Below are 26,542 nucleotides of genomic sequence, written 5' to 3'. Positions count from 1 at the left end.
AAATGTAGTATTTTTCAACTTCCTTTATACTGCATAGATAGGAAAAATGTTGACGTTTACTTTACGCCACTATTTTTAGTTTTGCGATATTCCAATTAGTTTCGCTACTACAACTGTTTTACGACGTGTCGGAGGCCTGTTACGAGTAGCCCCGCTTGTCCCGAGTAGCCCCGGTTGATGGTATGCTTTCTCGTGTGCAACAAGTTTGGCTACCGTTTATATGTATATAGGTACCAGTATATATATATTATATAATACAAATGTCAATATTTTCATCTACATCATCAATCCAATTACAAATATTTTTTTGCAACTAATCTTTATTTGTATCCTTAACCCAATATCTTGAACTGAATGTTTCAGATCCAATATACATATAGTCTATTCTTCATTATTTATTACATCATATTTGTTTGAAAAATTTCCACAGTTCAGGCTCTATATTCAAAATAAATTGTTTAGAACCCAGAAAAATCTGAAACTCAAGTCATGGATTGGTCTGATAGCCTCAATATTCACAGCCTGAAAACAATTGAGACACTTCAGGAGAAGTAAGTAACATCAGTTAAATCATTGCTATTTTACTAACAGAAAAGTTGAGATCTCCTACTGCTTAAACTATATGCAGATATGTATACCTATGTCTGCACTGCATTCTTGAATTAATTTTAATCCTCTTGTTGCCTTCATATAAATTATACCTCCTATGCCCTCTGGGCATAGAGTTAAGGCTGGTATTGAAAACCACAAGGCCTCAGACAAGCTTCCTGTGAACTCTCCACTTGTAAATGAACTTTACTCCACTTGTAAATGAGATGACGATTTGAATTTTTCCATGCTTATCCAGCTATTTATTTAAAATCTGACAGGAACAAAAAATATGTTGACTTTGCATAACATCAGTTATAAGGGTAAATGTTTTACTTCAGTGTTCATCACACTGGTGACACAAAAATTTTGAAAGGGTAATAAGCAGTATTATTTATTCTCTACTGATTGGTTCTAAATACATTCTAAATCAATATCCATTTTGTAAGTATTTATTGTCAATAATTTTTTTCATCATTGCTCAATCAGAGTTTTCACATTTTCTTTGGACACTGGTGCTGAGAATGTTGAACATTTTGTGCCAGTCATTTGATATCGTCCTTGAAGCTCATAATTCTGCTGCCCTTAAGAGGCAGCCCTTGTCTACCCCACAGGGGGTAGAGAGGACGTCCTTCTCTACACCACCTTGCATGGAGGTTGACAGTCTGCCCTGATTACCTTTCCTTATAGTTCCCTTCTACTGCTTGGTGTTAGAGGGCCAGCACATTTAAATTTCAACTTTCTATTGTTAGTTGTAGTCAAATATGTAATAGTCTAGCAACAATTTGTCTTTAGTGAAGAAATTCATACTTGATAAATTAGATATCATCAACATAATTTTGCTATTGAATATAATGGAGATGATAATGCATTTATATAGTGGAGGTGATAATATAACTGTTCGAAAACAGTCTTAACAGTCTAAAATCTTACAGATCAGCAAGAACTATTGAACACTGAGAACTAATATCAGCTGTATGTTCATGCTGTAACTCAACTTTCAACAAGTTTTGAATGAACAAAAGTGACATGGACACAGACTAATCAAAGAAATATAATGAAAGCAGAATTTTAGCTTAGGTAGTAATCTTGCTGAAACAAGTTAGAAATTTAGTAGTACGGTAAAGCAAATGATGAATTAGCTTCTTTAAATTCAACAATTATACTTGAGAAGCAATATGAGAGCTAAATTGAATTCATTTGCAATAAGAATTTGGTTATGAATCATGAGTAGAACACACAAATAACAATATGAAGATTCAAATAATAATTCAAATTCTCAATAAAGGTAATGATATTAAAAAATGTGTGGTCCCCAGGTTGAGTGAAGAAACTATGAGGAAGAGTATAAAAACAAATTACACCATACATATTTTATGAGACCTGGAAAGATATAAATCTTGAATTTAGTTCAACTGAAATGAATTGTGCAATGAATAACATCAGGTTATGGTTTCAAAAAATACATTACAGCTGAGGTTACAGCCTTGTTAGACCCAAGAGATCAATACTATGCAGTATGCAAGCATATATCATTAAGCATTACAGTACTATGATATAGGTTATTTGATTTTTAAAGTTTATTCATGTTCCAGGCTGTCATCATGGGAGTCATGGATTGTTCGTGTGAGTGTTGTTGGTGACAACAGAGAAGCATTTGTCTTCTTTTTCCCCATGTTGTCTGGCCTGAGCATCTTATGTGGTGCCAAGTTGCTATGGGCAGCTATCTTGGTGGAGTGGTCCAACGTCATAATGAAATGGTGAGTAGTTAATAATTTCCTATGATAGGGCAAGTCTGGAATTTTAAATTGGGTAGGTATTTTTTTTTTAATTTAGATATGTAATTTTAAATTGGTGGTATGATCTATTTGGTCATAGTACCTGAATTTGATGAGAAGCAGGAGCTTTATTTAGATGAATGATATGTATATAGGTAGTTAATGTGAAGTAGTACACAGATGGCAAAGCAGGAAATAAAAGGAATATTTCTGGTGCAGTTTCTTGTTTTTTTTTTATGAATGAAAATTTAATTTTTCCTAATTTTTGTCCTAAATTCTACATTTCTATGTTCATGATCAGTTTTTTTATGCCTGAGTTCATTGAGTGAAATATGATTTTAAGTCTTTATGCTGAGTGTATGTTATTACAAGCATTTGAACCTAATCCTGAATGCTTTGCAGGGTTTTCCGTAGTGATCGCCTAATTACAAGCATTTGAACCTAATTCTGAATGCTTTGCAGGGTTTTTCGTGGTGATCGCCCATTTTGGTACGTGCAAGAAACACCTTTCTTCAATAACGAAACTCGTCCAGTTTTGCGCCAGTTCCATAACACCTGCGAAAGTGGTCCTGGGACTCCTTCTGGTCATCTCATGATGAATGTAGCCATATTCTACATCTTTACAAGAAGCATCTGCCAGCTCTTCATTTGGGACAATAGGTTTCTAAGGTGTGCTTCCATGAGTAAATTATTTTATTCTGCATTTTTATGTACATTTTTTTGACTACGCACTTGATGAATGATCATCAGTACTCTATGTTCTATCTCTGCTGAAATGACATTTTGTTATATTGTCATGGTAAGCATAACATTGACTAATTTTTGTTTGAAGTTGTAGTTAATTGTCATTAATACTTTACCTGTGAACCTCAGTTTACTAATTTGGATATGAATAATTTTTTTGCTTGTCAAAAATCTTTCCATTTTACCTTGTGTGGTCCTATGTTTGGGCAACTACACGGTCATTAGTTATTGCTACTTGGTAATTCTTAACAGTGTTGTATTCTGGAGGTGTATTAAATTAACCAGCACACATAGCATTTTGGAAAGGCCATCACGCAACCAATCACAGCCTGGAGAGGTAGACATCACAATCCCTCAACCTGCCTTTTCTCATGGCCTGGAATTGATGACATCTCAATCCTACAAACCAATCACAGTTTAGAGTGGACCACCAACCAATCATAGTGTGGTGTGGAAGATATAACAACTAATTTCAGTCTGGAGATGGACATGCAACCACCCAAAAATGCCAGAAACTTTATGCATTATTTTTAAATTCCACACTGATTGACATCATTTACTAGAACCTACAATTTGACAAGATACAGCTTTTTCTATTCATTTTATCTTGATCTGATGGGATCAGGCCAGGATGATTTTCTATTTTCGTGTAACAATCAAAATGTCTTTTTCACTTTGGCAGCCGAAAGATGCAACGCTCGTTGGCTACTGGTCTGTTCTCCACATACTCAACCTGGATAGCTCTAGTCTTTTTGTCACGTCTCTACATCCAGGCTCACTTCATCCACCAGTGTGTCCTTGGCGTCCTTGCTGGTGAGTGTATTTCGATAATTTTTTTGGTGTCATAATATTTTGGTAATTAACCATCATCAATTTTATTTGTATTTTCACCCCTAAGCATAATTACTCACGATATTTATGTAGGAATAGTCAAGTATGGATAGGAAATAACTTCTGTATCTATTGAAATTGAAGAATTTAGTAAATCAGCGAATAAAATTTTGAATAATTTTAAAATTTACGAATTTCTAAAAGGAAGACGTGTGAAATCATTGAAGTTTTTAGTATGTTTGACTTAATTTAGTCAAACATACCAAAAGTTTGGAGAATTTTTTAGTGTGTTTGCAATTTACATAATGAAAGTCATTGGTTGATTTTCTATATTCTTTCTTGAGTGAAATTCCTTAGCCGCTATTATTATATTCTATGAAGCAGTTATCGTGGCGTCTGGTTTGTTTGGCGTCCACAATTGGAAGCAAATTAGTATTGATCATTCAATGTAATTGACTCCTGGTCATTTGCTACCTCATGTATGTAGAATAAAAAGTAACCCTTTCTTTATCTCAGGCATGGTTGTTGGAGAATTTTGCTGGAGGTGTGATTCGTTGAACAATCTCGGTTTGTTGAGAAGCATTCTCCTTGCCTTCTTTTTCTTCATTTCCACAGGCAAGTTGAATCACTCTTTGTGTATTCCTGCACATATTAATAGTAGAAACAACGTTTTTGTGCGTAATTTCTGTCGCGATGATGTAATCACCCATTTATAATTGTATGAGTGAAACAAATAAACAGTTCATTGCAATAAGTTAGATTTATTAGAGTAAAATGAAGAGTATGAAGAGTAAAATTTATTAGTCCACTAATTTTTTTCCGCAACATTTCTCTAGGTACAGTATGGATGAGTCTGGTGAAGTTAGGCTATGACCCGATGTGGTCGGTGGCCAAAGCTCTGAAGCATTGCTATGATCCCGTCCACGTGAGGGTTGACGCTCAACCCTTCTTCATCATGGCCAGGTTCACGGGATCTGCCCTGGGTCTGGGTCAGTGACTCGGTCGAGCAACCAATAATTTTATATAAAAAACTTCGAGTAAATTCACGTGTCAATTCAAGCAAATTCACTCCATCAAAAACGTGTTGGGGCACCAAATCCATTCATCATCAGTTCAAAAATTTAGAGATAGATGAAGCTAGTCTCCAACTCGTTCTTCATGAAGGCATTGTATCGTTTGTTACCTTCAATTTAAATTTTTGTTGAACAATTTTTAATTAATTCTTTTTTAATTCTTCTTTACCAATTTTAAATTCTTGTTCCTGCAATTTCTGCAGACTAATGATTAATGTTGTTCACCAGATAACCAGTTTGGCACAATTTGCCGCCGTCATTACCATAACTGATTGATCAATTTTTAGGCGATTCGTGATTGAGAGATTATCTATGAAGCCTGTCGGTGACTTCTGACCCACGTGCGGTTTTCAGTTGTCTGGTACAACGGAAATGTCCCCACAATAGCTAGATTATAAACAAAACTTATTTAATTTAAAACAAAAATAATTTACGCGGAATCGAAAGTAATATATGAATGAGATGTCAATACTTTTCAAACTATTGCAAAATTAATTAAACAAATTTTTATTTTGTATTTTAAAGCTGGAACAATATCTTATGTTTTTATATGATTTATATGTCCAGACTACTTTTGATGTAATCTGTGCAAAATTTACTATGATAGTTATAGACGTACTCTGCATTGATATAATAAAAAAGTAATATTTTTCATTAGATAGCCATTGAAGATAAATATTTTGTCTGAGCAGGACTGGGCATGTCTTCTCAGTTGGGCCAGCAGGCGGTGCTCGCTCCTGGCCACTTGCTGCGCACGCTGCTGGCCTGCAAGGCCNCTTTTATTTATACTTATTGCCGCCATCCTGCTGGTCTGAAGTGTTGCCTGCATTTGTGTTAATCGTCTTTCATGTTCCTTTCGTAGGTATTTGGTCTGTGCCTGACTTTAAATTTATAAAAAAATCTTGACCGTTTACAAATTTTTTTCATTCCATCACAAATTTCATAATGTAGTTCAAATTCCTTTTTGAAGTTAGTCCCTTTAATGTCGACTGCTAATTTTAAGCCTCACTTATATTTGCCTTTTCTAATATTATTCTCTCTAGCCTAATTTCTTCCGATAGATTCATATGGTATCATTTTACTTGCTGCATAATCCTAAAGATGTTGACTTATAAAGGTTATATTTATTTACTATGCTTGTTAACAAGTATCTTGATTCTTCCTAATTGTCATTGTATCTCAGTAAGCAAGTAAGGCATTTTATTATGACAGGCTGGACTGCCCACTCGCGAGATGTCGCAGTACCTGACGCTCGGCCTCGGTGTGCACGCGGCGCTGCCCTACACCATCATCACCACGGTCCCCTACATCCTAACGCGCCTCTTGCCTCAGTCAACGACCACAATCAAGAAAAAGAACAATTAATTACTTCGATTTATACGAGCTATTAAATTGGGGGCAGAAGGTTATACTGTACTCAGGAAATCTGCTGGATTAGTTCGTATGTTTATTGCTTTCAGTTCTCAATGGAGACGAGCGTATCAAACTTCACCAAATGAAGATGCGTTGCTCCTCTGGTGAAAGATTTACTGTCATCCTCAGCGATCTCGCTGCAAGTGTTCGAATTTCTCCTTGTTGCTCTGGTTAACGATAATATTTCTGCTTTCATCGGCACATGTCTTTGGTTCGAACATGTCATTTAAATATATACAATCGGTGTTGTGATGTGGTAGACAATTAATATGGGCTTTCACGTGCTGTGCTAGCTCGTGTCGATTACGGTGTAAATTCAATTATTCACAATTGCCCAGCCTCTAGCTCAGCCTTCAGTCTAGTCAGCTGCAGTATTGTTCAGCGAAACACTTTTTATTAAGATTATTTAAGATTATTATTAATTATTGAAAATCGAACCCAGCAGTAAAGATTTAGTTGCGGCGGTGAATGTAAAAGATAGTGATAGTGGCTCACTAGTATTTGTTGTGGTAACGATGATTCATGTATTTTCGCCTCAATACTCGTGCATGTGCAAGCAATTTTTTGTGCTGCGTTGACTGTGTTAGCAGAAGTCTTCCATTGCAGCTAGACAGTGCAGTTTAACTTAGAACTCAAGATTATGGAGACCTTGTAATGAACTTGACAAGCTGATCTTAGAAAATATATTTTCGAGCAGGTTAGTGCACTGTGATTAATATTTTTCTCATGATGTTAGCAAAGCTCGGGCAAACCTGCGCCAGTGATGTTGGGATTTAAGTGAGGGTTAAATTGAAGGTCCTAAACCTTGAACTGCTGACGTCAAGTTCGCTGAATTGATTATTGTTAGTCTGGGCAAGTATTTGTTAATAGAAGTCAGGACATTGTTTGGAAACTTCAAAGACATTTGAATTTGTCACATATTGTTGAATGGCGACGCATTGCATTTCTTGCATTGCTAACGGCCATCATCTTGTCTTGTGATTATTACTAAGCGTTGATGTTTCGCTCCTCGAGTGCTTTGATGTCCAGCCTCAATATAGTCGATGAGCATTTATTCTGCTGGAAAATAACGCAGCATCTCGTGCAACAATGTCACGGCCGAAGTTATTATTTGTAGACCGTGAAGTAAAGCTTTGTTTCGCCGGCACAATCATTAGGATATTTACGTTGCGAGTTCAGTGTGTGTCCTTTAACTGTTATTTATTTATACTAATACGTTTTCATACCCTGATCTCCTACGTGTGCAATGTAATATTAATATTTTGTTCTACATTTCGAAAGCTTTATACCAGTTTTTTTACAAATGTTGCATGATAATGCGTCTTCAGCAACCTTTTTGTGTTCAGATACGTGGCATTAATGGAAATGAATCATTCGAAATTTTTCGCAATGACGAGTTCTGTAGTTTGAAGCGTGTCTTTTCAGTAGCTTTCGCATTTTTTTTTTTTCGCAAAGCAGTAATAGTTGTGCTCAACTTAGGCAGCAGTTGGCAGCGTGACTAATTCTGGCAGCAGTTGACGGTGACCAACTCAATACTTTTGGCGACAGTTTGTGTAATCCTCTGCAGATTTGATGTCGTAATCCTCTTTGCAGATTTGATGTCGGTTTCTAAAACGTCCACTATGCCGCCATGTTCGTAAGATTATTTTGAATTTGACTAATTTGACGCCAAGGTTTCATCTTTCTTTGCCCACATTCGAACAGGCATCACATGTTAACGTTTTTCCAGGTTTAATCTATGAGTTCATAAATGGAAATAAGATCAAAGTGGTTACCAGCAGACTTGATACTCGAATAAACTGCGTACATTTAAAGAAAATTAAATGTATAAAATATTCTCCTGAAATGTCATGTCACAATAAAATGATTCTGAATAGTCCAATACTGTGTGCTGAGATGTTTAATTTATATGTCACATAGTTCATCCTTTTCGCCGTGAGAAAGACTGCCTGAAGTATTGAATGAGATACGCAGAGATAAATGGATGCTGAAACTGAAGCTAAAATATTTCACATTTCACATATTACGGCACTAGGGAAACGAGGATAATTGTACCGCGATTAGATACTCAAAATTGCGTTCTGGCTGAAAAAATTTCGCAATGAAATTGAAAGTAAAGCTATTTTCCCCAAAAGAAAATGAAGACCGAATATTGGTGTATGACGGAACATTGGTGTATGGCATTAGGACGCACGAGTTTCAGCCTCCATCATTCATAGTCAAAATTGTAAATATTCTAGCAGCAGAAAACTAAGCACTTGAATCAGAATTTTATTTTGCATTAAAAAAAAGGTTTCAAACGGAGTAGCAAAACAACAACCATCTTACAGAGAACAATGTCATGGCACAACCATCAGCCGGACGATATGGACGAGCTAGGAAGCAATTAACACTAAGTATGCAATACAGAAGTCATATTCTTTATAGCGACATGACCATGACGACAGCAATATAAAATATTCTATTTCCGATCCATTTGAATCTAAAGCTCTCAGCTGCTTCTCGCCATTTTATGCTAAAATTTCAGATGAAGGAACTATCAGGGGAACGATTCTATTCCGAATTACTAATCTAAAAATATAATTAAGTACTCTTGTTACTCTGAAATAAATAATTAACGACTTAATGTTAAGAGAGAATTTTGCAAATCATCACTACTAAAGATCCTGGTCTAGACCACTGGGCTACCCGCAAACAAGGGCCCTGTGTAGTGCTCGTCTATGTTGCAGAGGTTAGCCTGCCTCCGCGAGTGTGAATTATCCTTCGAGTCCTTTGACCAAGCATTACTGGCACTGGACTGATTGAATCGCAAATCAACTAAATTTAAATCAAAGACAATCCTACATAAAATGCTTCGGAGTCTAGGATGCATCCTAAAATTCTAGGATGCCGAGTTCTAGAATTTTTTACCTCAATGAAGCTGGATCCTTTATAATCCTTGGTCTACTGATGATAACTCGTGTTGCCAGGGGCCAGGCCTTTAGTTAACTACAGCTGACGATGGTTCAAGTGACAGGAACTAAACGTGCGCCCCATCAGGCTCTGCTATAATCAATTGAGTGCTAAAGTTGGCCATCAAATGGACATGACCGCCATGAGAGGGCCATCAAATGGACATGACCACCATGAGATGGCCATCAAATAGACATGACCACCATGAGATGGCCATCAAATGGACATGACCACCATGAGATGGCCATCAAATGGACATGACCGCCATGAGATGGCCATCAAATGGACATGACCGTCATCAGATCACTGACAATTATGTGTAGTGTGCACTCCTTGCGTGCAATAATACGATGTGCCAGAAAATCACATCAACAAGATACATATAAAGTACATGAAAGTCACTCGGAATGCTACGAACGTTTCAAAGAGTTAACTACCATTATAATTTCTTATTAAAATAGGATCGGATTCAGAAATATTAAAAATTACGAATAAATTAATTTCACTTTCTTAAAATTGTGTACACCAGATAAATCACTGAAAGGAATCCACGTTTACTCACCGTGAGTCTCGAGTTTGCAAAGGTGAGAGTTAAATTATAAGAGAGGATGGAGAGTTGATGAAATTTAAACAAACCAGATGATAACATGACAAGCAGCGCGACATTTTAAGAGGACGCTGCAACATTTCAACGCGCAGCACTGGTTTGTGCTCATTAAATAAGAGTCGTCTCACTGAAATCCTGTTCCATGTAATTTTCCTATGATGAGAAATACGAACTACATCACTTCTTCGATGCCTGCGGTGAGCTGCGGTATGGGGTCCAGTGAGTTGCGATGATGATCCTTACGTGTGATGTACGTCAGGAGATCGATCTGCGTGATGATGCCGATGCAGACTTCCTTCTCCTGGACAGAGCCTTCCAGATCTGCAAGGTGGTAAAACCTTAAAAAATAGCAGAAAAAATTAAAATTCTCAAGTTTTTTCACAGTAGTTTAAGATAGGAAAACCTAATTTTATTGCTGAAATTATTACAGCTTAGATCATAAAAATGAACAAGACATTATCATTCGACCAAAACTCGCTTTACACGTAAATGTTCTACACAGCAGAAAGGTATTAAAGTCATAGTTACTCATTTTAAATTAGCTAGAATAGTTTATCAAATATGTGAAATGTAATTAAAAATGAAATTATGAGGAATCTTTAAAAATTGTTGAATTAAACCTAAAATTTATACTACCATATTTACATATAAGTTTTTATGCATCGATTACAGAAATATATGTCATGTACGATTGAACGCAATTTTTAGGTAAGATTTTTTAGGATGAAAATGAAACGTTAGATTTTATTGCCTACATGGAGTAATAATAAAAAAAAGCATTACAAATAAAAACAAACAAACGATAATTGATAATAATTATGAGTCATCACATGATCACACTACAGGTCAATAACTCATCACATGATCACACTACAGGTCAATAACTCATCACATTATCATACTACAGGTCAATAACTCATCACATGATCACACTCACAATAGAGAAAAAGAATACAATCACTGGGGGAAATTACGAATAGTTTACAATAATGACGGAAATTTGTAGATATCGGGAGTTTACAATAAGGATTCGATTAAGAGTGAACCGAAGTTACCTGTATTTCTTGTGCCTGTAAAATCCATTGCAAGGTGATGAAAAAATTACAAGAAAAATTACACCTTGGAATATTCCTGGAAACTTGAAATTTTTTTTTCAACGAACCTGCGTTGGGTTTCATAAGGATAGGCTGATATTTACATACTTAAAAACGTTACTTGCATCTAAACAAGAACTTAAAAGCGGTGCAACTAATATGCAACTGTTACCGTTAAATATTTACAAGGTTAACTGTTCAAATATTTTATATACATGTATTAGTTATATCATTGGCAACTGTCAGCGAGTGTAAATAAATTTCTCGACCTCATATTTATTTTAAAAATAAAGGCATTCAAAAGGCAGCCATGAATTCAGAAGAGAGGAGGCGGGAAAATTCAACAAATTGAAATGATAGTCTGCTGAAGTCTGCCTTAGAATGGTCATATAGAATAGCGCTTCTTCATCATAATCATTTTGTTAAATTGCTGCTGGCTAAACTTTTCCTATTTTTACAAGAAACCATTCTGCATTTCTCAATATTTTTTCATTCCCCGCATTATTGTCATAAGTGACATGCAATCCGCAGCTAGGCTTCATTTCTCGAGGTAAGAAAGCTTCACTTCTAAAGTTACTCAGTATTAGACGAGCTCATAGTGCCCATTGTGAGACCTTGTTTTATTAGTTAAAGTTGTATTAGGCGAGGCTATTTCGAGCCACCGTTATACTTATTATATTTATATGTGATCTCGATGTAAGTCGGTACCAAACTAGAAAACATTAATATCAGTTACCAAATAAGTCGGCATCTATCACTCACAAAGTCTCTGTGTATGCACGACCAGAGCGAAGTGATCTCTGTGCAGGATGGTGGAGAGTTTGGCCAACGTTGTGTCCAGGGTGATGCGCTTGAAGTTAGAGTAGAGGCTATGGGCAACGGGGCTGTCCGCCTCTACTTTGCCGTTCACGATCTTGGACATGAGCGAGCCCAGGGTAACCACGCCTTGGATCACGCTGCACGGGTGTTTGCATATAATGCATTAAATTATAATTAACATTTTATAATATCACTATATTCTGTTTGAAGGACGAAGTAACTAACTTTGCCGTTCACGATCTAGAAAATGAGCGAGCCGAGGGTAACCACGCCTTGGATCACGCTGCACGGGTGTTTGCATATAATACATACAATTAGAATTAATATTTTATAATATCACTAGATTCTATTTGAAGGACGAAATCACTAATTTGAAAGATACCTGACCAATCATTAATTCCATTTGCATGATTGATCCTATTGAAAATAATATAATTAGAATTTGTAGTGACCTATCATGGGATCATTTAGTACCTATTGATATCATTAATAATAACCGTAGTTAGTGTTGACTTGACCACTAATGTTGTCCTTTCATATTAATTAGATTATTAGTAATAATTGTATTTAGTATATTCCCGTCGTGACATCTTATGCTATCCATAATTTGAAATTATTGAAAATTTACTATAATTGTAGTTCGTATCGTAATTGTGCTTGACATGACCTCTCATGGTCGACGACGGGGAGCTGGTCGTAACCTTCTTTCTGCATGATGGAGATGGCGTCCTGGCAGGAGATGTTCGGCATCACCGTCAGGGGCGCGGCCAGGGGCAGGCACGACACCTTCTTGGTGCTCCACCTGCAGGACGAAACTTCCTCTCTTATAACCCGGAACAAGCTCATGTAAAATCAACACCTATATCATTAGTCTGCATGGATCGTTCACCGAAAATATAGAGCGAAGAAAACACCAAATCAACAAGGTCAAAAATCAAGGTAAAAGGTAGGAACGGCTTTTCTCTTTTGGGGACTTTTCGAACAACTGACAGCCGTGAAATGATACATTGAGACGCACGACCTTCACTGTCTAACAAGATTGAGAAAAACGGTCTGATCGTCGTCTTACAGGCCCACCGCTCCATGAAATACCAGGCTTTCATAATGTTGACTTCCCAAAAAAATTGCGAGATAGTTTTAGTTCACTGGGCGGCCGACCACTAAAATGCCTGTTTTATCTTGAGCTGGCATTCTTGGCCGTTTTTTTTTTGAACAGTGCACATGCTATTTTCCCCTCAACGGGTCCCGACATGAAGAAACAATTAGACATTGAGCTCCACTCACCACATGCTGTTCTCTGCCCCACGGTTCCCTACATGAAGAACTAACACCTAGAGAATTAAATCCGGCAGCTCACGCACCACATGCTGTTCTCCCCTCAACGGGTTCCTATATGAAAAACAGCAATTAGACATTGTGGCCCACGCACCACATGTTTTTCTCTCCCCCCACGGTTGGTTCCCTACATGAAGAACTAACACCCGTCAAATTAGACATTGTGCCCTACGAACGACATTCTTTTTCTTCCCCCAAGGGCCCCTACATGAAGAACTAACATCCAGAAAATTAGATCCGGCAGCTCACGCACCACATGCTGTTCTCCTCCTCCTCAGGGGCCTTCATGAAGTCGCGCTCGATCATCCAGGCGTCGCTGAGGTACTTAGTCATGTAGTTACGGACAGAGTCAGGCAGCACCACCACTACGCGCTGGTCAGCGTCAAGCTCCTTGGCTGCGATCATGGCAGCGTGCATTGCCGCCCCGCAACTGCCACCTGGTACATTAAATTAATAGAATTGCATACTTTTTACTATTTCAATTTTTTTTAATTTGGGTTTAAGTGTTCCAAACACTTTTAGAAACCTGCGTTGTGGGAGTTCTAACAACTGATATAAACCTGCGCTTTGTGTGGCCAATCAATAACTGACACCAGCTGACAAGTTATTCACCTTTCGATACATGTTGGATTTGCACAGTGAGCAATATTCCACCGCGCTGTAAGGCTTTTACGAGGATTAAGAGTCAATTCACAATAAAATATGTCAGTGGTAAGATAAAAAATCGTTTGTGTCATCATTCGCATGCAAATTTTTTCTATCATTCTAGAAAGATAGATTAATGTCGTAGTGAGGGGAAAAAGCTACTACATCAATGTTCATGCCTTGGCTTCTGTCCATGTCCCCTTCCATAAGGGGCTCAAGCTAAAAAATTTCAAATAATGATAAAAGGCACAAAGGATATTTAATTCTATGGCAGACTAAAATCGAGATGTGATGACAATTTAAGGAGCTAGGACTAAGTTCGCAATAAGAAATCACATCATTACATAGTCAAACATGAGATGAAGTCCAAAAATAGGATTGTTTAGAATAGATTAACATTTTCATCTATAAAAATTCAAAACACTAGCGCGAAAGTCAGTCTAAACAACTACTCAATGGTCATCTTTGTTGTTAAAGCACTTCTCCACACTAATCCTGTGTGGAGAGGAGAAGTACGGTAGTGGTATGTCTCCGTCTGTCATGGTGAATGAATCAACACAAGATGGTCTGAATTGCGAGGGAATAAGAAAGGCATAGTCTGTCATGATGGAGGAATAAAGACATGGTCTGTCATGGTGAAAGCTACAATGACAGACCGAGTCCATCATCAGTGCCTTAACGCCATATTGACGTCACGTCACTGTCACGTTAACGTCATATTGACGTCACAAGCAACTGACCACAAAGGAGTCCCTCTTCCTTAATCATGCGCCGGGACATTGCGAAGGACTCTTTGTCGCGACTCTTCATCCAGATGTCGACGTGCTCGCGGTCTGAGGGAACGAGAAGCTCTTTACCAGCCAAGCTTTTGACGTTAAATTAACGTTGAAATAAACGTTTTTTACTTGAATTAACGCTAACTAAACGTTGTTGCAACATTATTTGTCTGCTGGGTAAACACTTGCATACAATTTTTCCTTATTTATACACTTTGGTTTTTACATTAGTCTCATTATGATCATATAATACAGGAAATAGCTCATCGCTTTTATTCGATTTGAAATTTAGTAAATAAGGAAGAGAAACGAAATTTTCTATCATAAGATGAATCAAGATTGTTGCCAGCAGATAATTTCACCATAAAATATAATGCAAATATTTTTCAGCTTATACGTATCACTCACACATTGAAACAAAGGGCGCTCAAAAAACAAAAAGTTACAGTATGAAGTTGAAGCGTCTATTACAAAAAAGGTATTTCTAGCCAAAGAATATGTACTTCAAGACAAAATAATATGAATAAAAAGACAAAATAATAAGGGATTCCAAGCGCGTTAAAATATACATATTATATTGCAAAATGTAGGTATTTCACGGCAAAAATAGGTTTTTGAGTGCAAAAATAGAATTTTAATAGCAGAAAATAGGTTTTTAAGGGCAGAAAATAGGTTTTTAAGGGCAGAAAATAGGTTTTAAAGGGCAGAAAATAGCTATTTCATGGTAAAAAATGAACATTTCAAAGCAGAAAAAGAAAAACAAACCGAGCACGTCAGGCACGAAGTCGTAGCCGATGCCCTCGACCTCGTACATCGTGATGTTCGTCTCGTTCATCTCCTCAGGCAGCGCCAGGATCGAGCCCTCGGGGTCTACGCCAACCACTTTACAGTCCGGCAGCTGGTTTAAAATTATTCAATACAATTCGTTGAAAGTTTTCAGCTGCGAGTACAATAATAATTTACAGTCCGGCAGCTTGTTTGTACAGGAAATTATTCAATACAATTGTAAAAAAATCGGGTTCGTGTACAATAATAATTTGAGGTCCGGCAGCTTGTTTGTGCAGGAAATTATTCAATACAATTGGTGAAAAAATCAGGTTCGAGTACGAAAATAATTTACAGTCCGGCAGCTTGTTTGTACCGGAAATTATTCAGTACACCTCGTTGAAAACTTTCAGCTTCGAGTACAATAATAATTTAAAGTCCGGCAGCTTGTTGGTACAGGAAATCATTCAATACAATTCGTTGAAAATTTTCAGCTACGAGTATAATAATAATTTACAGTACGGCAGCTTGTTTGTCGAGGAAATCATTCAACACACTTCGTTGAATTACTTTCAGGTCCATGTTGCAATAATGAATAAATTTAAACGGCGATTACTTTGATGGTATGGAATATGTTTTCAACTAGAAATATGACCTAGCAATTGAAATGCGAGTTTTGAAAAAAATATATAAATGATTTAATAATATTAAGTGACGACATATCAAGAGCATCGTAACGTGAAAGGGTGAGCCCAATCTTGTTCACACATAGCTACATATTTTATGGCCCCCTCATCCTGATCAAGAACCTTATACCATACATGACCGAGTCTACGTCGCAATACTTAATATATAAACATGAGCTACATCGCAATACGTAATATATAAACATGAACTACGTCACAATACGTAATGTATAAACAAGAATTACGTAGCAATACGTATAATATAAACATGAGCCACATCGCAATACGTGTATATTATAAACATAAGCTACGCCGCAATACGTTATACATGAACACGAGTCAATGGGACTCGCCTTCTCCTTGATTTTCTTAGCGATGCCCGTGATGGTGCCGCCGGTGCCGGCCGAGCACACGATCATGTCCATCTTGCCGTCCATCTGCTGCAGGATTTCTTCTGCCGTGCCGTCGTAATGAGCGTTCGGGTTGCCGGGATTTTTGTACTGCGGTAGAACGTAATAAATAAGACATGCACTTAGCAACGGATGCAAGTAAGCCCATCACGGGCTAGGTCACTGAGTAAAAACTTTTGTTTTATTTACTTATATCATGCGTAAAAACTTAATTCTATCAATCAGATTAAGACAGTGAAAGACAATCAAAAAATCACCCAGGACAATTTCTTCCACAACCACTGGTCATTGTGATGTACTGATCAGCAGTACATAAACTGTAGATTTGTACAGCACAAAAACACGCGAGCAGCAGCACTTTGACAGACTAGGGCGTGCTTTGGCCACCAAAAATTTAGTCTTAAATCCAATTAGAAAAATCATGTCCGGATGAAAACAAACTGTTGACTTGCCTGGTCGAGGATAATTGCGTTGGGAATTTCCTTCTCAAGGCGCTTGGCGACTGAGATGTGCGACTCCGGAGAATCGAACGCAGCGGACGTGGGGGTGCGCACGATCTCAGCACCAAGTGCACGAAGCACGTACACCTGCACACATGGGATACTCAACCATTTGTTGAAGACATATCTATTAAGACACCTATCAAGACATCCTTATTAAACATACCTATATTATCCATCCTCAATGATATTTTTAAATAAAGCTGTGACAATTTAAGTAACCGACAGTAGTAATCGGGTAAACCTTTGAGAATGGGGGCTTATGTTTAGAATATAAATCTTAACTCATCACTTGTGCAATAGTACTGACCCTTGGCATCCAAAACGTTATCAAAGTAAAAACGCCGACCCTTGGCATCCAAAACGTTATCATAGTAAAAACGCCATTCTTCACCAACGACAGATTTGTGCAGCTAAATAATACTGAATGTGAATATTTTCTTTCAAGTGAAATTATTCATTTACGGTGAGAATAACGTTTTTCCCTATTCGACTTATTTAATTCAACTTAATGGTCACGACCGCACGAATTTTGCCACTTCATAATTGCATTCCGATCCTTCAATTTATTCTTATATTGTTGGTTAATTCTTGCCCGCATAATTTTCACCTTCAAATCAACAAATATACATTTGAAGCAACCCTTCGGCTTTCTTGACATAAAAAATTAGATAATTACTCACAAACTTGGCACTTGAGGCCACAGCTCTTAGGGATGTTGTTGAGGCGAACGAGAGGCGTGTTGCCCACATGCCCCAGGATGTTGTCCAGCGTTCGCAGCGCTTCGTTTCGCACGTATGTCGATTCCATATTGGAGACCCGAACAGACTGCATAAAATACAGAGTTATTCAGTTACAACACAGACCCACACAAGCTGAATAGAATACATGTTATGCAGTTACAACACAGACATGCACAGACTGAGTAGAATACAAATAATAAAGTTACAACACAGACCCGAAATGGCAGAATAGCAACAAGTTTTACACTTATATTTAGGATAATGCAGTGTACAAAAATAAAAACAATGATGATACACTCGCGGCGATGAAGAGTCGATAGTAAGTAAAATTGATTGAACGGACGATTGTTAATCGCGGAGTGGAGATGAAGTGAACTCCACAAAACTCGGTAGTAACTGTGAGGATACAAAAACATTTCCTACAATGATTGCATCAAACGCGTAACAAAAAACGTGAATACATTCTGAGTTGCAGATGCGAACACCATCAAATACTTTCTTTTAGACTAGTTATCGACTGAAGAGAATTTCAGCTGCATATACTATCTCTATGGGTTGCGTATATAAAAGTATTCGCTGTAGTTGTTACTCTGGTCAGTATGAACTTATACTCCTTGATTTAGTTGCCAGGGAGTTTTATTATTGTTACGGTCTAACACGAAGACCGCGGTATCCCGGGGCTGTCCAGCGTCCAGCCCAAGACGCGGGGCTACGGAAATAATCGCTCCAGTCACGCATTGTACTCGCATACGCACACGTGACGACAAATATAATTCTATCTAACTTTATATTCATTACTATTTAATGAATGATAAAATAATCAAGGTAATTCTACTCTCATACGCACACGTTGAGAAAAATACCTATAACTCTTTTGAACTTTATATTCATTATTATTTAATGAATGATAAAATAAGCAGGAGGAAGCGAGAAACGCGATGATGTTTCTCAAACTTGCGTCTTCTAAGTGTTTTATATCAAAGAGATCAATTGAGCCGATATACTGTATTATGAATAATGATGTTGATGATGACAACGACACTGGACAATGGAGATGATGGCAACGCTGGCACAGCTCACGTCAGACCATTAGGACTTATTGCGCTATGAATCACCGCCATACAATTATCTATACATTTAAATTAATGAGCAATCACCGAGAATAGGGCCGGAACAATTACTTATGTTGGCAAGACAAAAGTTGCATAAGTGTTAACTAATTTATTGCAAAAAAATAAAAGGACAAAAATGAATGCAAACGCACACAGAAAATTAATTTTTATAAATAAATTAACTAAACCATAACAAAATTCATAGATATACTAAACGAAGATTAAACAACACACATACCGGTAATTAAAAAGTCATCCAACGTGTTTCAATCACATGTTTCTTAATTTAGCGGCACGAACGAGAAATCGTGAAATTCCTATATGGGGGGCATTTAATGACGGTTTATTTACGCGCTCCTCACAATTTACGCAGTAACTATCACCCTGTTACTAAGACGCCCTGATTGCGGTGAAGAGGTCGACGGAAAAGCCGGCGTTTCAATTGCAATACATGCATTTTTACAGTATTTATAAACATGAAATTAAGAACTTTTACTGAAAAATATCTAGTCTCCTAGTCCTAACTAACTAGAAATTTACACATTGCTAACACACACCAACGCATTAGCTATTCATGGCTGAATTTTGATACGAGTGTATATAACGGACCTAGCTGTATAGTTTTGCGATAGTCGAGTCACATAATTACGCAGAAACAAAGCGATGTAAAATTACATCGCTTAATAATTACATCTTCAGCTTCCGGGTGGACTCATGCTTAATGCGACATGAGCAAAACATGAGCGAGAGCCAGTGATGAGGGACGCGAGGGAGGTTATTATGGTAGGAGACATAAAGGGGAGCGAGGGGAAACCCTGTGAGGGGAAAATGCGTTGCGGCACGCGAGCGGCAGGGCTAAATCTGGGCACGTCCAGGAGGAGGAGTCGGGGAAACTGAGCCCTGTCGTTGGCCAAGCGGGGAGCCTGCGCACATGTGCACGATGACACAAGCGAGGCACGTGAGAAATACGGTAATGAAAAGCAGTTCAATTAGGTTATATACGACTGAAGTATTCTCTGATATATTCAAAGGGAAATATTCTGTGAAATATAAATTTCTCATTTCTGTAAAATATTCAACGGGGACTAGCGAGTTACATTCGAGTAAGCGTGCATATGCACTAACTGCGGACACGAGCGCGAGGTTATCGGCAGATAAAACGAGACATCGAAATACAATTTAAATGGGCTATAGTCGAACAGAGATATATCTAGCCAAACTTATAGAGTAACATTAAATTTAATTAACGAAACTTGACATGCGCGAAACATCGCGCGGCTCAAACTGAAACAAGATAAAATCTTGATGGTCGCATTAAAATCGAAAAAGAGCATTTGACTTCAACGCAGCGCCAGAAACGATCCCGTTCACCTACCCGCGATGCAAACTCACTAGAACTATGTGCAGTATTTTCTTGCGTAGATTCGGTTATATTCCACAACTTTATAATAAATTCAATAACTTGGGAACGTACTTGCTGCCGCTGAGAAAGAATCTTATCCAGACGCCATCGTGACTGCGCAGCGGAATAATCAGATCTACTGGAATATCCTCCGGACGACCCATACCCGCTGGAGGAGTAAACACTGGGGATGGCGTAACCCCCTGTGGAGTACACGGTCGAGCCGTACGGCCCACCGGGCGCGAATGTTGAGGCAGGGACAGTGTACGATCCCGTAGACCCGTAACCGTAACCTGCAGAGCTGGACATGGCCGTGCTTCTGTAGGGCACGAGCGCTGCAGAGCCGTAAGTAGGGCTGGAACCGTACACCGAAGCGCCGTAAGTGGGACTAGAGCCGTAAAGACCACTGGCCCCATAAGTGGGGCTTGTGCCATAGATGCTTGAGGCTGAGTCGTACTGATGATTGCCTCCCCCCAGCCTACCAGCGTCCAGGGCACTTGAGCCCGGGATATAAGCGCTTGACGGGATCCTAAGACCAGACATGGCGCCGCCTCCGCTCATATACGAAGTCATCTTCGTGTTTCGTGTGTGAGGTGGCACAACGAAATAATATCGAAAGCACAAATAAATCAAAGATATTTAAATTTTAATTCATAATCCTTATTTTCGTTGAGTCAAAAACGTCGCTGGCCAAGATTTTTGCGGAGACAGCAAAAGAAGTCGTTTCCGAAAAAATTTAATCCACGTATCAAAACAGATTGTTTATTTATTGTTTTCCGATTAAGAACACAGAACAAAACACTTCGCTCCGAATTAATTATCATCGATTTCTACACATTAAGGTGCATCACAAACGCTTAAGCTTTTTCGCTTTCCAAGACGAAAAGAAGTTATTCAAACCTCAATAAATCTATAGAATAAAGGCACACGTTCATCACGGCAGTGTTGTCTTCACATGCATTGATGGGGTGAATTTGAAACTATTGCCACCATTTTAAATGCATTAAGTACAGACGCACAATTTATAATATTTCAAAATCAAAATGAGTGTCACATAAAAAATGTAAAATATTGTTTCTACAGCGAAGATTTATTGTTCAACAACGAATTTTTCAGTGGCAAGTGTACGATATTTTAAAAAAGTCGCCATAGTCTCCACATATTCTAATTCAGCGAACGTGACTGACAATAACAAAAAAACGGTAATTTACACCATTATTCAAGCCACGCTTCTTAAAATCACTCGTAGCGCATACGAGTGAAGCAGGAAGAGCGTTGCACAGCGCACCCTCAACTCACGGCAGGCGCACAGACACTGCGGAGCTAGGGAGAGTTGCCCCCCCTCCACCCCCCCATCATCCCCACAGAGAAGGCAGTCACGCATTCACATCCTCAGCTCATTCTAGTTCAGCTCGCCTCACGCAATTTATTCGTCACTGGTTATAACGGAGTTGAACGGTTTACTTTCGATTTCGTTCTACGTTTTTTCTAAATTCTATCGAGGAAAGACGGGTTGGCGACGGGTTTGAGTTATTATTATTATGATTATTAGCCACTTTTACTACTTGGTTCACAAATCACTCATGATCAAGTTTAAACTTTTTCAAGTTTCAACTCTCAACTATTCGTACTTGGTGGTGTGCGACCGACAAGTCTCGTCAGTCACGAAAGAGTTAAGGGTTTTGTACTTCCCGTATGCTAACATCAATGTATAAGTTGCGATTTAATAAAAAGTAACATTTAATGAATATTAAATGTAATTAATAATTTAATATTAAAAAATTAATTTTTAATTAATATTAAATGTAATCACATGGCAGAAGTCGAAGTACAAGTCTTATACGACCAATGTGCATTTTTGCAGCCATCTTGGATTACAGATGAAGGGTTTTCATGGTTAATAAACCAATAATGAAAAAAATGATTTTTTTTTTAAATATCAGATGGGAATTGGCATCAATACTTCACACTTGTTGATGTAACAGAAGAAAATAAAAATAAAGAAATGTATCATTATGTATCATTTTAACGCAAAGGTTGAAGGTTAGACACGAGGTAAGAATAAAAGATGGCATCTAAAACGTGCTGGGTGCCAAGACAAGGTTTCCTCGAGGGCGGAGCGTGACCGGAGTCACTGGACCAATCCTATAGCCGGAGCAATAATCTTTACATAGCATTCCATAATTAGGCAACAACAAATCTATTTCGATCAACGTCCCTATGACCATACACAACTGTCAAGTTGCAGTAAAGCAACCAAATCCGAGAAAGAAAGTAAAAAAATGAGGACAAAAGTAAAAAATAATTTTGTTAAAGTCTCGCTTTTCAGCAACTACTACCATAATAATGAACTAATATTAATGAAGAATACAACATTTTTCAACTGCTTTAGAAGATAAAATGTTGTTTTGGAAAGATACTTAAATATTAGCGCAAGAATCCATGGAGTTTTGCTCTCGACAACGGAAGATACTTAAATGTTGAGGCTAGAATCCGTGGAGTTTAGCTCTCATCATCGAAAGATACTTAAATGTTGGCGCTATAATCCGTGGAGTTTTGCTCTCGACAACGGAACATACTTAAATGTTGGCACTAGAATCCGTGGAGTTTGACTCTCGACATTGAAAGATATTTAAATGTTGGCGCTATAATCCGTGGAGTTTAGCTTCAGTCATCGAAAGATACATAAATATTGGCGCTAGAGTCTGTGGAGTTTAGCTTGTATTGTCGTTTCGGATTACACAACGCAAATGCCTTAACGCCCACACTACAAAATTTATTCGAATTCATTGAAATTCATTGATACTTATTTAGAAACTAATTCCCCTGAGTCAGTAAAAAAAACGAATAAAAGGGGGTCGTAATTCAATAAGAATCTTTGTGCAGAATAAAGTCTTCCGAATTGACATGTGAAGTCGACTATGTATATGCAGCAAAACAGAACAAAATAATACTCAGCAGGTAAAACTCACTTGCACAGGCTCGGAAAGTTGAACCGGTCGGTCCTGCGGCTGAACAGTTTTGCCGTTAACGAGAGTTTCGCTAGAATCCTTGGAAGAGGTCGACCTGGACGAATCGCTGGATTCATCAGGAGTTGCTGTGTTCCCGGGTCGCGTAAACCCACGATTGCTTCCACCAGGGGTGCGGTCGCCCCCTGATTTGGATATAGTTTCAGCGAGGTTTTCTCGGCGCTGAGCCCCAGGTTTGCCCACCACGTCCGACAAGTTGGTGTTGCTCCCCAAGCCCTGGCGGTCCTTCTGTCCTCTGGTGAAGGCATTGCCGCTGCCTTCACGATTAGTTTTGTTGAAGCCTCCCGGAGGAAAATCTCTGTTTCCTCGAGACATTCGTTGATCGTCGCCCATAATAGAGATGAACGTAACGCGAATACGAGTATAACCACTAACAGTAAATGAGTACAGGACAATAAAATTACAGAACAATCAACTTCGTTCGAAATAACCTCAAGATCGCGATAAAAATTTAGAAATCGTTTTTATTGGAATATCTAAAAGTTACTTATCATATAACCAATTGAGCAAAAATCACTTTAGTCACTTTGCTAGGCGTATATTCCAAAGTAGAAATGCCTCAATTAGTGAAGACTAATTATGGATTCAATATCGATATTAAATTTTCAAATAGTAAAAATTAGAGTAATTTTCCTATCAGCCCTAAAATAATCTAATGACGACAGTGAATATGAAGTGAAATCTATTTCATGAATTTACTGAAGGTCTTACTGAAACGCTCTAATCAAAGGCAGAGTCACATGCAGGATGACACGCCGTTACTTCGTAGCAACCGACCTTCATTGTCAGCGGTTCACGTGTTATCGAAGGTCAACGTAAAATACACCAGAAATGAATGCCCTTCAAATAGTTTTGAATTTTTCTCGTCTCTTCACACTAAACTAAAAAAACAGGTCTATTCCCACACAACTGGTCCATGCAAATGAAATAGATGGATAGAACGACATTACAGTGCCTTTTATATTATATCATATTACGTATTAGGACGCAAGATATACAAGGAGAGAGCTAGTATAACTGAGCAGGTACACGCAACTGTAATGCAATGATCCACTATCATACATACAGAGGTATGTATGATACAATGATACAGATATACATAAATACAGAGATGCGAATGATACATAAATACAGAGAGGCTTGTATCACACAGCGGTTCAGGCGTGTCTTGGCCAGTTACTGAGAAGCGGTGCTTGTTGGCCCTCTTAGAGCAGCCCGGGCGGGAGGGGAGCAAGAGAGGGAAACGTGCCGGCCCCCGACCGGCCACGCAAAAGCCAAGACAATAAGAAAGATTTAAACAATAATAATCACGAGAAAACTCGTCCGCTATAAATGATTTGAAATAAATGCGAGCAGAATGTTGTTGATACGACGAGTTGACTCTAGCTGAGATGGGACCAAAGTTTTAAAATCGCGGAGCACGCAACACAATGAAAGGCATTAGACATGAAGATGATTAAAGAGATGTATATTGTGATAACCTTCAGCGTGACAGCTGCATCAATACAAACTGCGCCATGAATCCTCTAGCCTTAATAGTTCAGATAATTTCATCGTGTGCACCGAAACGAGAACTATTCATTTAATAGACCAAGATTAAGTCGAGCACAATAGGACGCGCTCGTTGTGCTCGGGTCCAGGAGCCGCTCGATAGCAGTTGGAGATCGTGAGTCCGTCACGCAACCTTAGCGTGATTCAGAGATTGCGGACCAGCGTACGGATCGATGATCTTCAAGACAACGGGAGGAAAGGCGAACACACGAGAGTAAAAGTATCCACAATAGATAATATGAGTGATGAACTAGGCACAACAGCACATGATGAGGCGGACGACTTGTGCTACACTTAATGTACTTGACATTTGAACTTAGCAAGCGTCGAACTTTAGGATGACGATTTAAGAGATGCAAAAATAAGTAAGAAAAGTTGAATGCAAGTGATATTTATATAAAAATGATTAATGAGTGAATAAAAAGCGTCTAAGGTAGATAAATTTTCAAAAGCTTTTGTGTGTCTATGAAGCCTGGCACCGCAATATTTTGGCACCGAAAAATATTTTTTTTGGTAGAAGAAGTGGAATGGCAGAGTATAGAAAGATTAAACAGTTATAAAATTATTTTTTAATTTTCAGGGTTAATATTATTCACAAACTTGAAATTTCCGTTAAATTCATAAACAAGACTACAATGAAAATTCCGAGCTAAAAAAATTCCGATGTTTCTTTTAGTTGTCGCACTTAAGTTTAAGAATTTTGAAACGGGTTCGGGGTAAAGGGGTTTGAATTGACGTGGTTCTCAAACTCCTAGAAAAAGTCGATTATCGGCAATGCTGTATACGAAATTGATAGCAATTTATTTTGAGACTATCGCGTACTGAAAATACAGGGGATAGGCTGCCACCATTGAACAAGTGCAAAGTAGCCCCCACACAAATAGGTGACACGGAATAAAAAATAACCGATAACATTATATAATAATCGGTAACAACTCAGTCTTTGACCAGCCGTGTACACGATTACAGTGAACTGGTCGAGAATGTCGCTCTGTGAATTAATTGCTATTTTAATTTCGATTTGTGTAACTTGACCAGGCAGTTTGTACTGTGCGGAACTTTTCCTGAGCGTTCCTTGTACCCTGAGCGGAACTTTTCCTTGCCGAAATATTTTCATGTTTTTATACCTAGGTAGAAATTTAAGACTTTTATTCATCATACCTAAGACTACTTTCGCCTCGGTAGAAATCTGAGTAAGTTAGTTTAGCGGACCTGTCCGACACTTCAGCGAACTCGCGTGCAAACTGGCCTGCGAACTCGAATGCAAAACCTAAATTCATTTTCAACGCAGGCACTCATAAATCTGTCAATAATGAACGGATTTTATTCAAATTTGAAATATAAGTAGATAATATCAGTAATTTGTGGACGGCATTTTTCAAATTTTTACTTCAATAACTTTTTTGTTAATACGGAAAACCTAACTTCATTTTCAACTCAGGCAGTCATAAATCCGTCAATAATGAACGAGTTTTATTCAATTTTGAAATATAAATTGATAATATCAGTAATTTGTGGACGGATTTATTTCAGATTTTTACGTCAATTACTTTTTGTTAATGCCACAAAATACTGAAACTTGACCTGACTAGGACCTAACCTGCGAGGTGAACGTGAAGTTAGGTTTTCGGTGATAATAAAAAAGTAATGAATGTAAAAATTTGAAAAAAATACCCTCCGCAGCGTACT

General features: G+C 38.0%; 2 protein-coding genes across 2 annotated transcripts; one reads left to right on the top strand and one right to left on the bottom strand.

The window, feature by feature from the left end:
• Positions 1-363: 363 nt before the first annotated feature.
• Positions 364-8,316, top strand: LOC108681829 (glucose-6-phosphatase catalytic subunit 1). Its single transcript, XM_018170902.2, has 9 exons — positions 364-551; positions 2,184-2,348; positions 2,829-3,035; positions 3,793-3,923; positions 4,458-4,556; positions 4,778-4,930; positions 5,707-5,783; positions 5,815-5,823; positions 6,227-8,316. Exons 1-9 carry the CDS (start codon positions 490-492, stop codon positions 6,377-6,379), a joined length of 1,056 nt encoding a protein of 351 aa, XP_018026391.2. The 5' UTR covers positions 364-489; the 3' UTR covers positions 6,380-8,316.
• LOC108681828 (cystathionine beta-synthase-like) lies at positions 8,199-20,846 on the bottom strand. Its single transcript, XM_018170901.2, has 11 exons — positions 20,346-20,846; positions 17,696-17,844; positions 16,969-17,143; positions 16,460-16,606; positions 15,421-15,553; positions 14,620-14,712; positions 13,488-13,671; positions 12,567-12,701; positions 11,843-12,036; positions 11,042-11,056; positions 8,199-10,307 (listed from the first exon to the last, which is right to left on the bottom strand). Exons 1-11 carry the CDS (start codon positions 20,844-20,846, stop codon positions 10,159-10,161), a joined length of 1,875 nt encoding a protein of 624 aa, XP_018026390.1. The 3' UTR covers positions 8,199-10,158.
• Positions 20,847-26,542: the final 5,696 nt, after the last annotated feature.

Source organism: Hyalella azteca, unplaced genomic scaffold (genome assembly GCF_000764305.2).
Source record: "Hyalella azteca isolate HAZT.00-mixed unplaced genomic scaffold, Hazt_2.0.2 contig5976, whole genome shotgun sequence".
Lineage (NCBI taxonomy): Eukaryota > Metazoa > Arthropoda > Malacostraca > Amphipoda > Hyalellidae > Hyalella > Hyalella azteca.
Note: the sequence above shows the minus strand (reverse complement) of the source record. Positions and strands in the feature narration are given on the sequence as shown.

What these genes read in the sequence shown, in the direction of transcription:
- LOC108681829 (XM_018170902.2), top strand. Translation starts at nt 490, where the DNA reads ATGGATTGGTCTGATAGCCTCAATATTCACAGCCTGAAAACAATTGAG. An exon ending in TGGGACAATAGGTTTCTAAG is followed by an intron (nt 3,036 to 3,792) that starts GTGTGCTTCCAT and finishes TCACTTTGGCAG; the next exon opens with CCGAAAGATGCAACGCTCGT. An exon ending in GGGATCTGCCCTGGGTCTGG is followed by an intron (nt 4,931 to 5,706) that starts GTCAGTGACTCG and finishes TTGTCTGAGCAG; the next exon opens with GACTGGGCATGTCTTCTCAG.
- LOC108681828 (XM_018170901.2), bottom strand. Translation starts at nt 20,846, where the DNA reads ATGACTTCGTATATGAGCGGAGGCGGCGCCATGTCTGGTCTTAGGATC. An exon ending in TTCTTTCTCAGCGGCAGCAA is followed by an intron (nt 17,845 to 20,345) that starts GTACGTTCCCAA and finishes TATTTTATGCAG; the next exon opens with TCTGTTCGGGTCTCCAATAT. An exon ending in CTAAGAAAATCAAGGAGAAG is followed by an intron (nt 15,554 to 16,459) that starts GCGAGTCCCATT and finishes ATTTTAAACCAG; the next exon opens with CTGCCGGACTGTAAAGTGGT.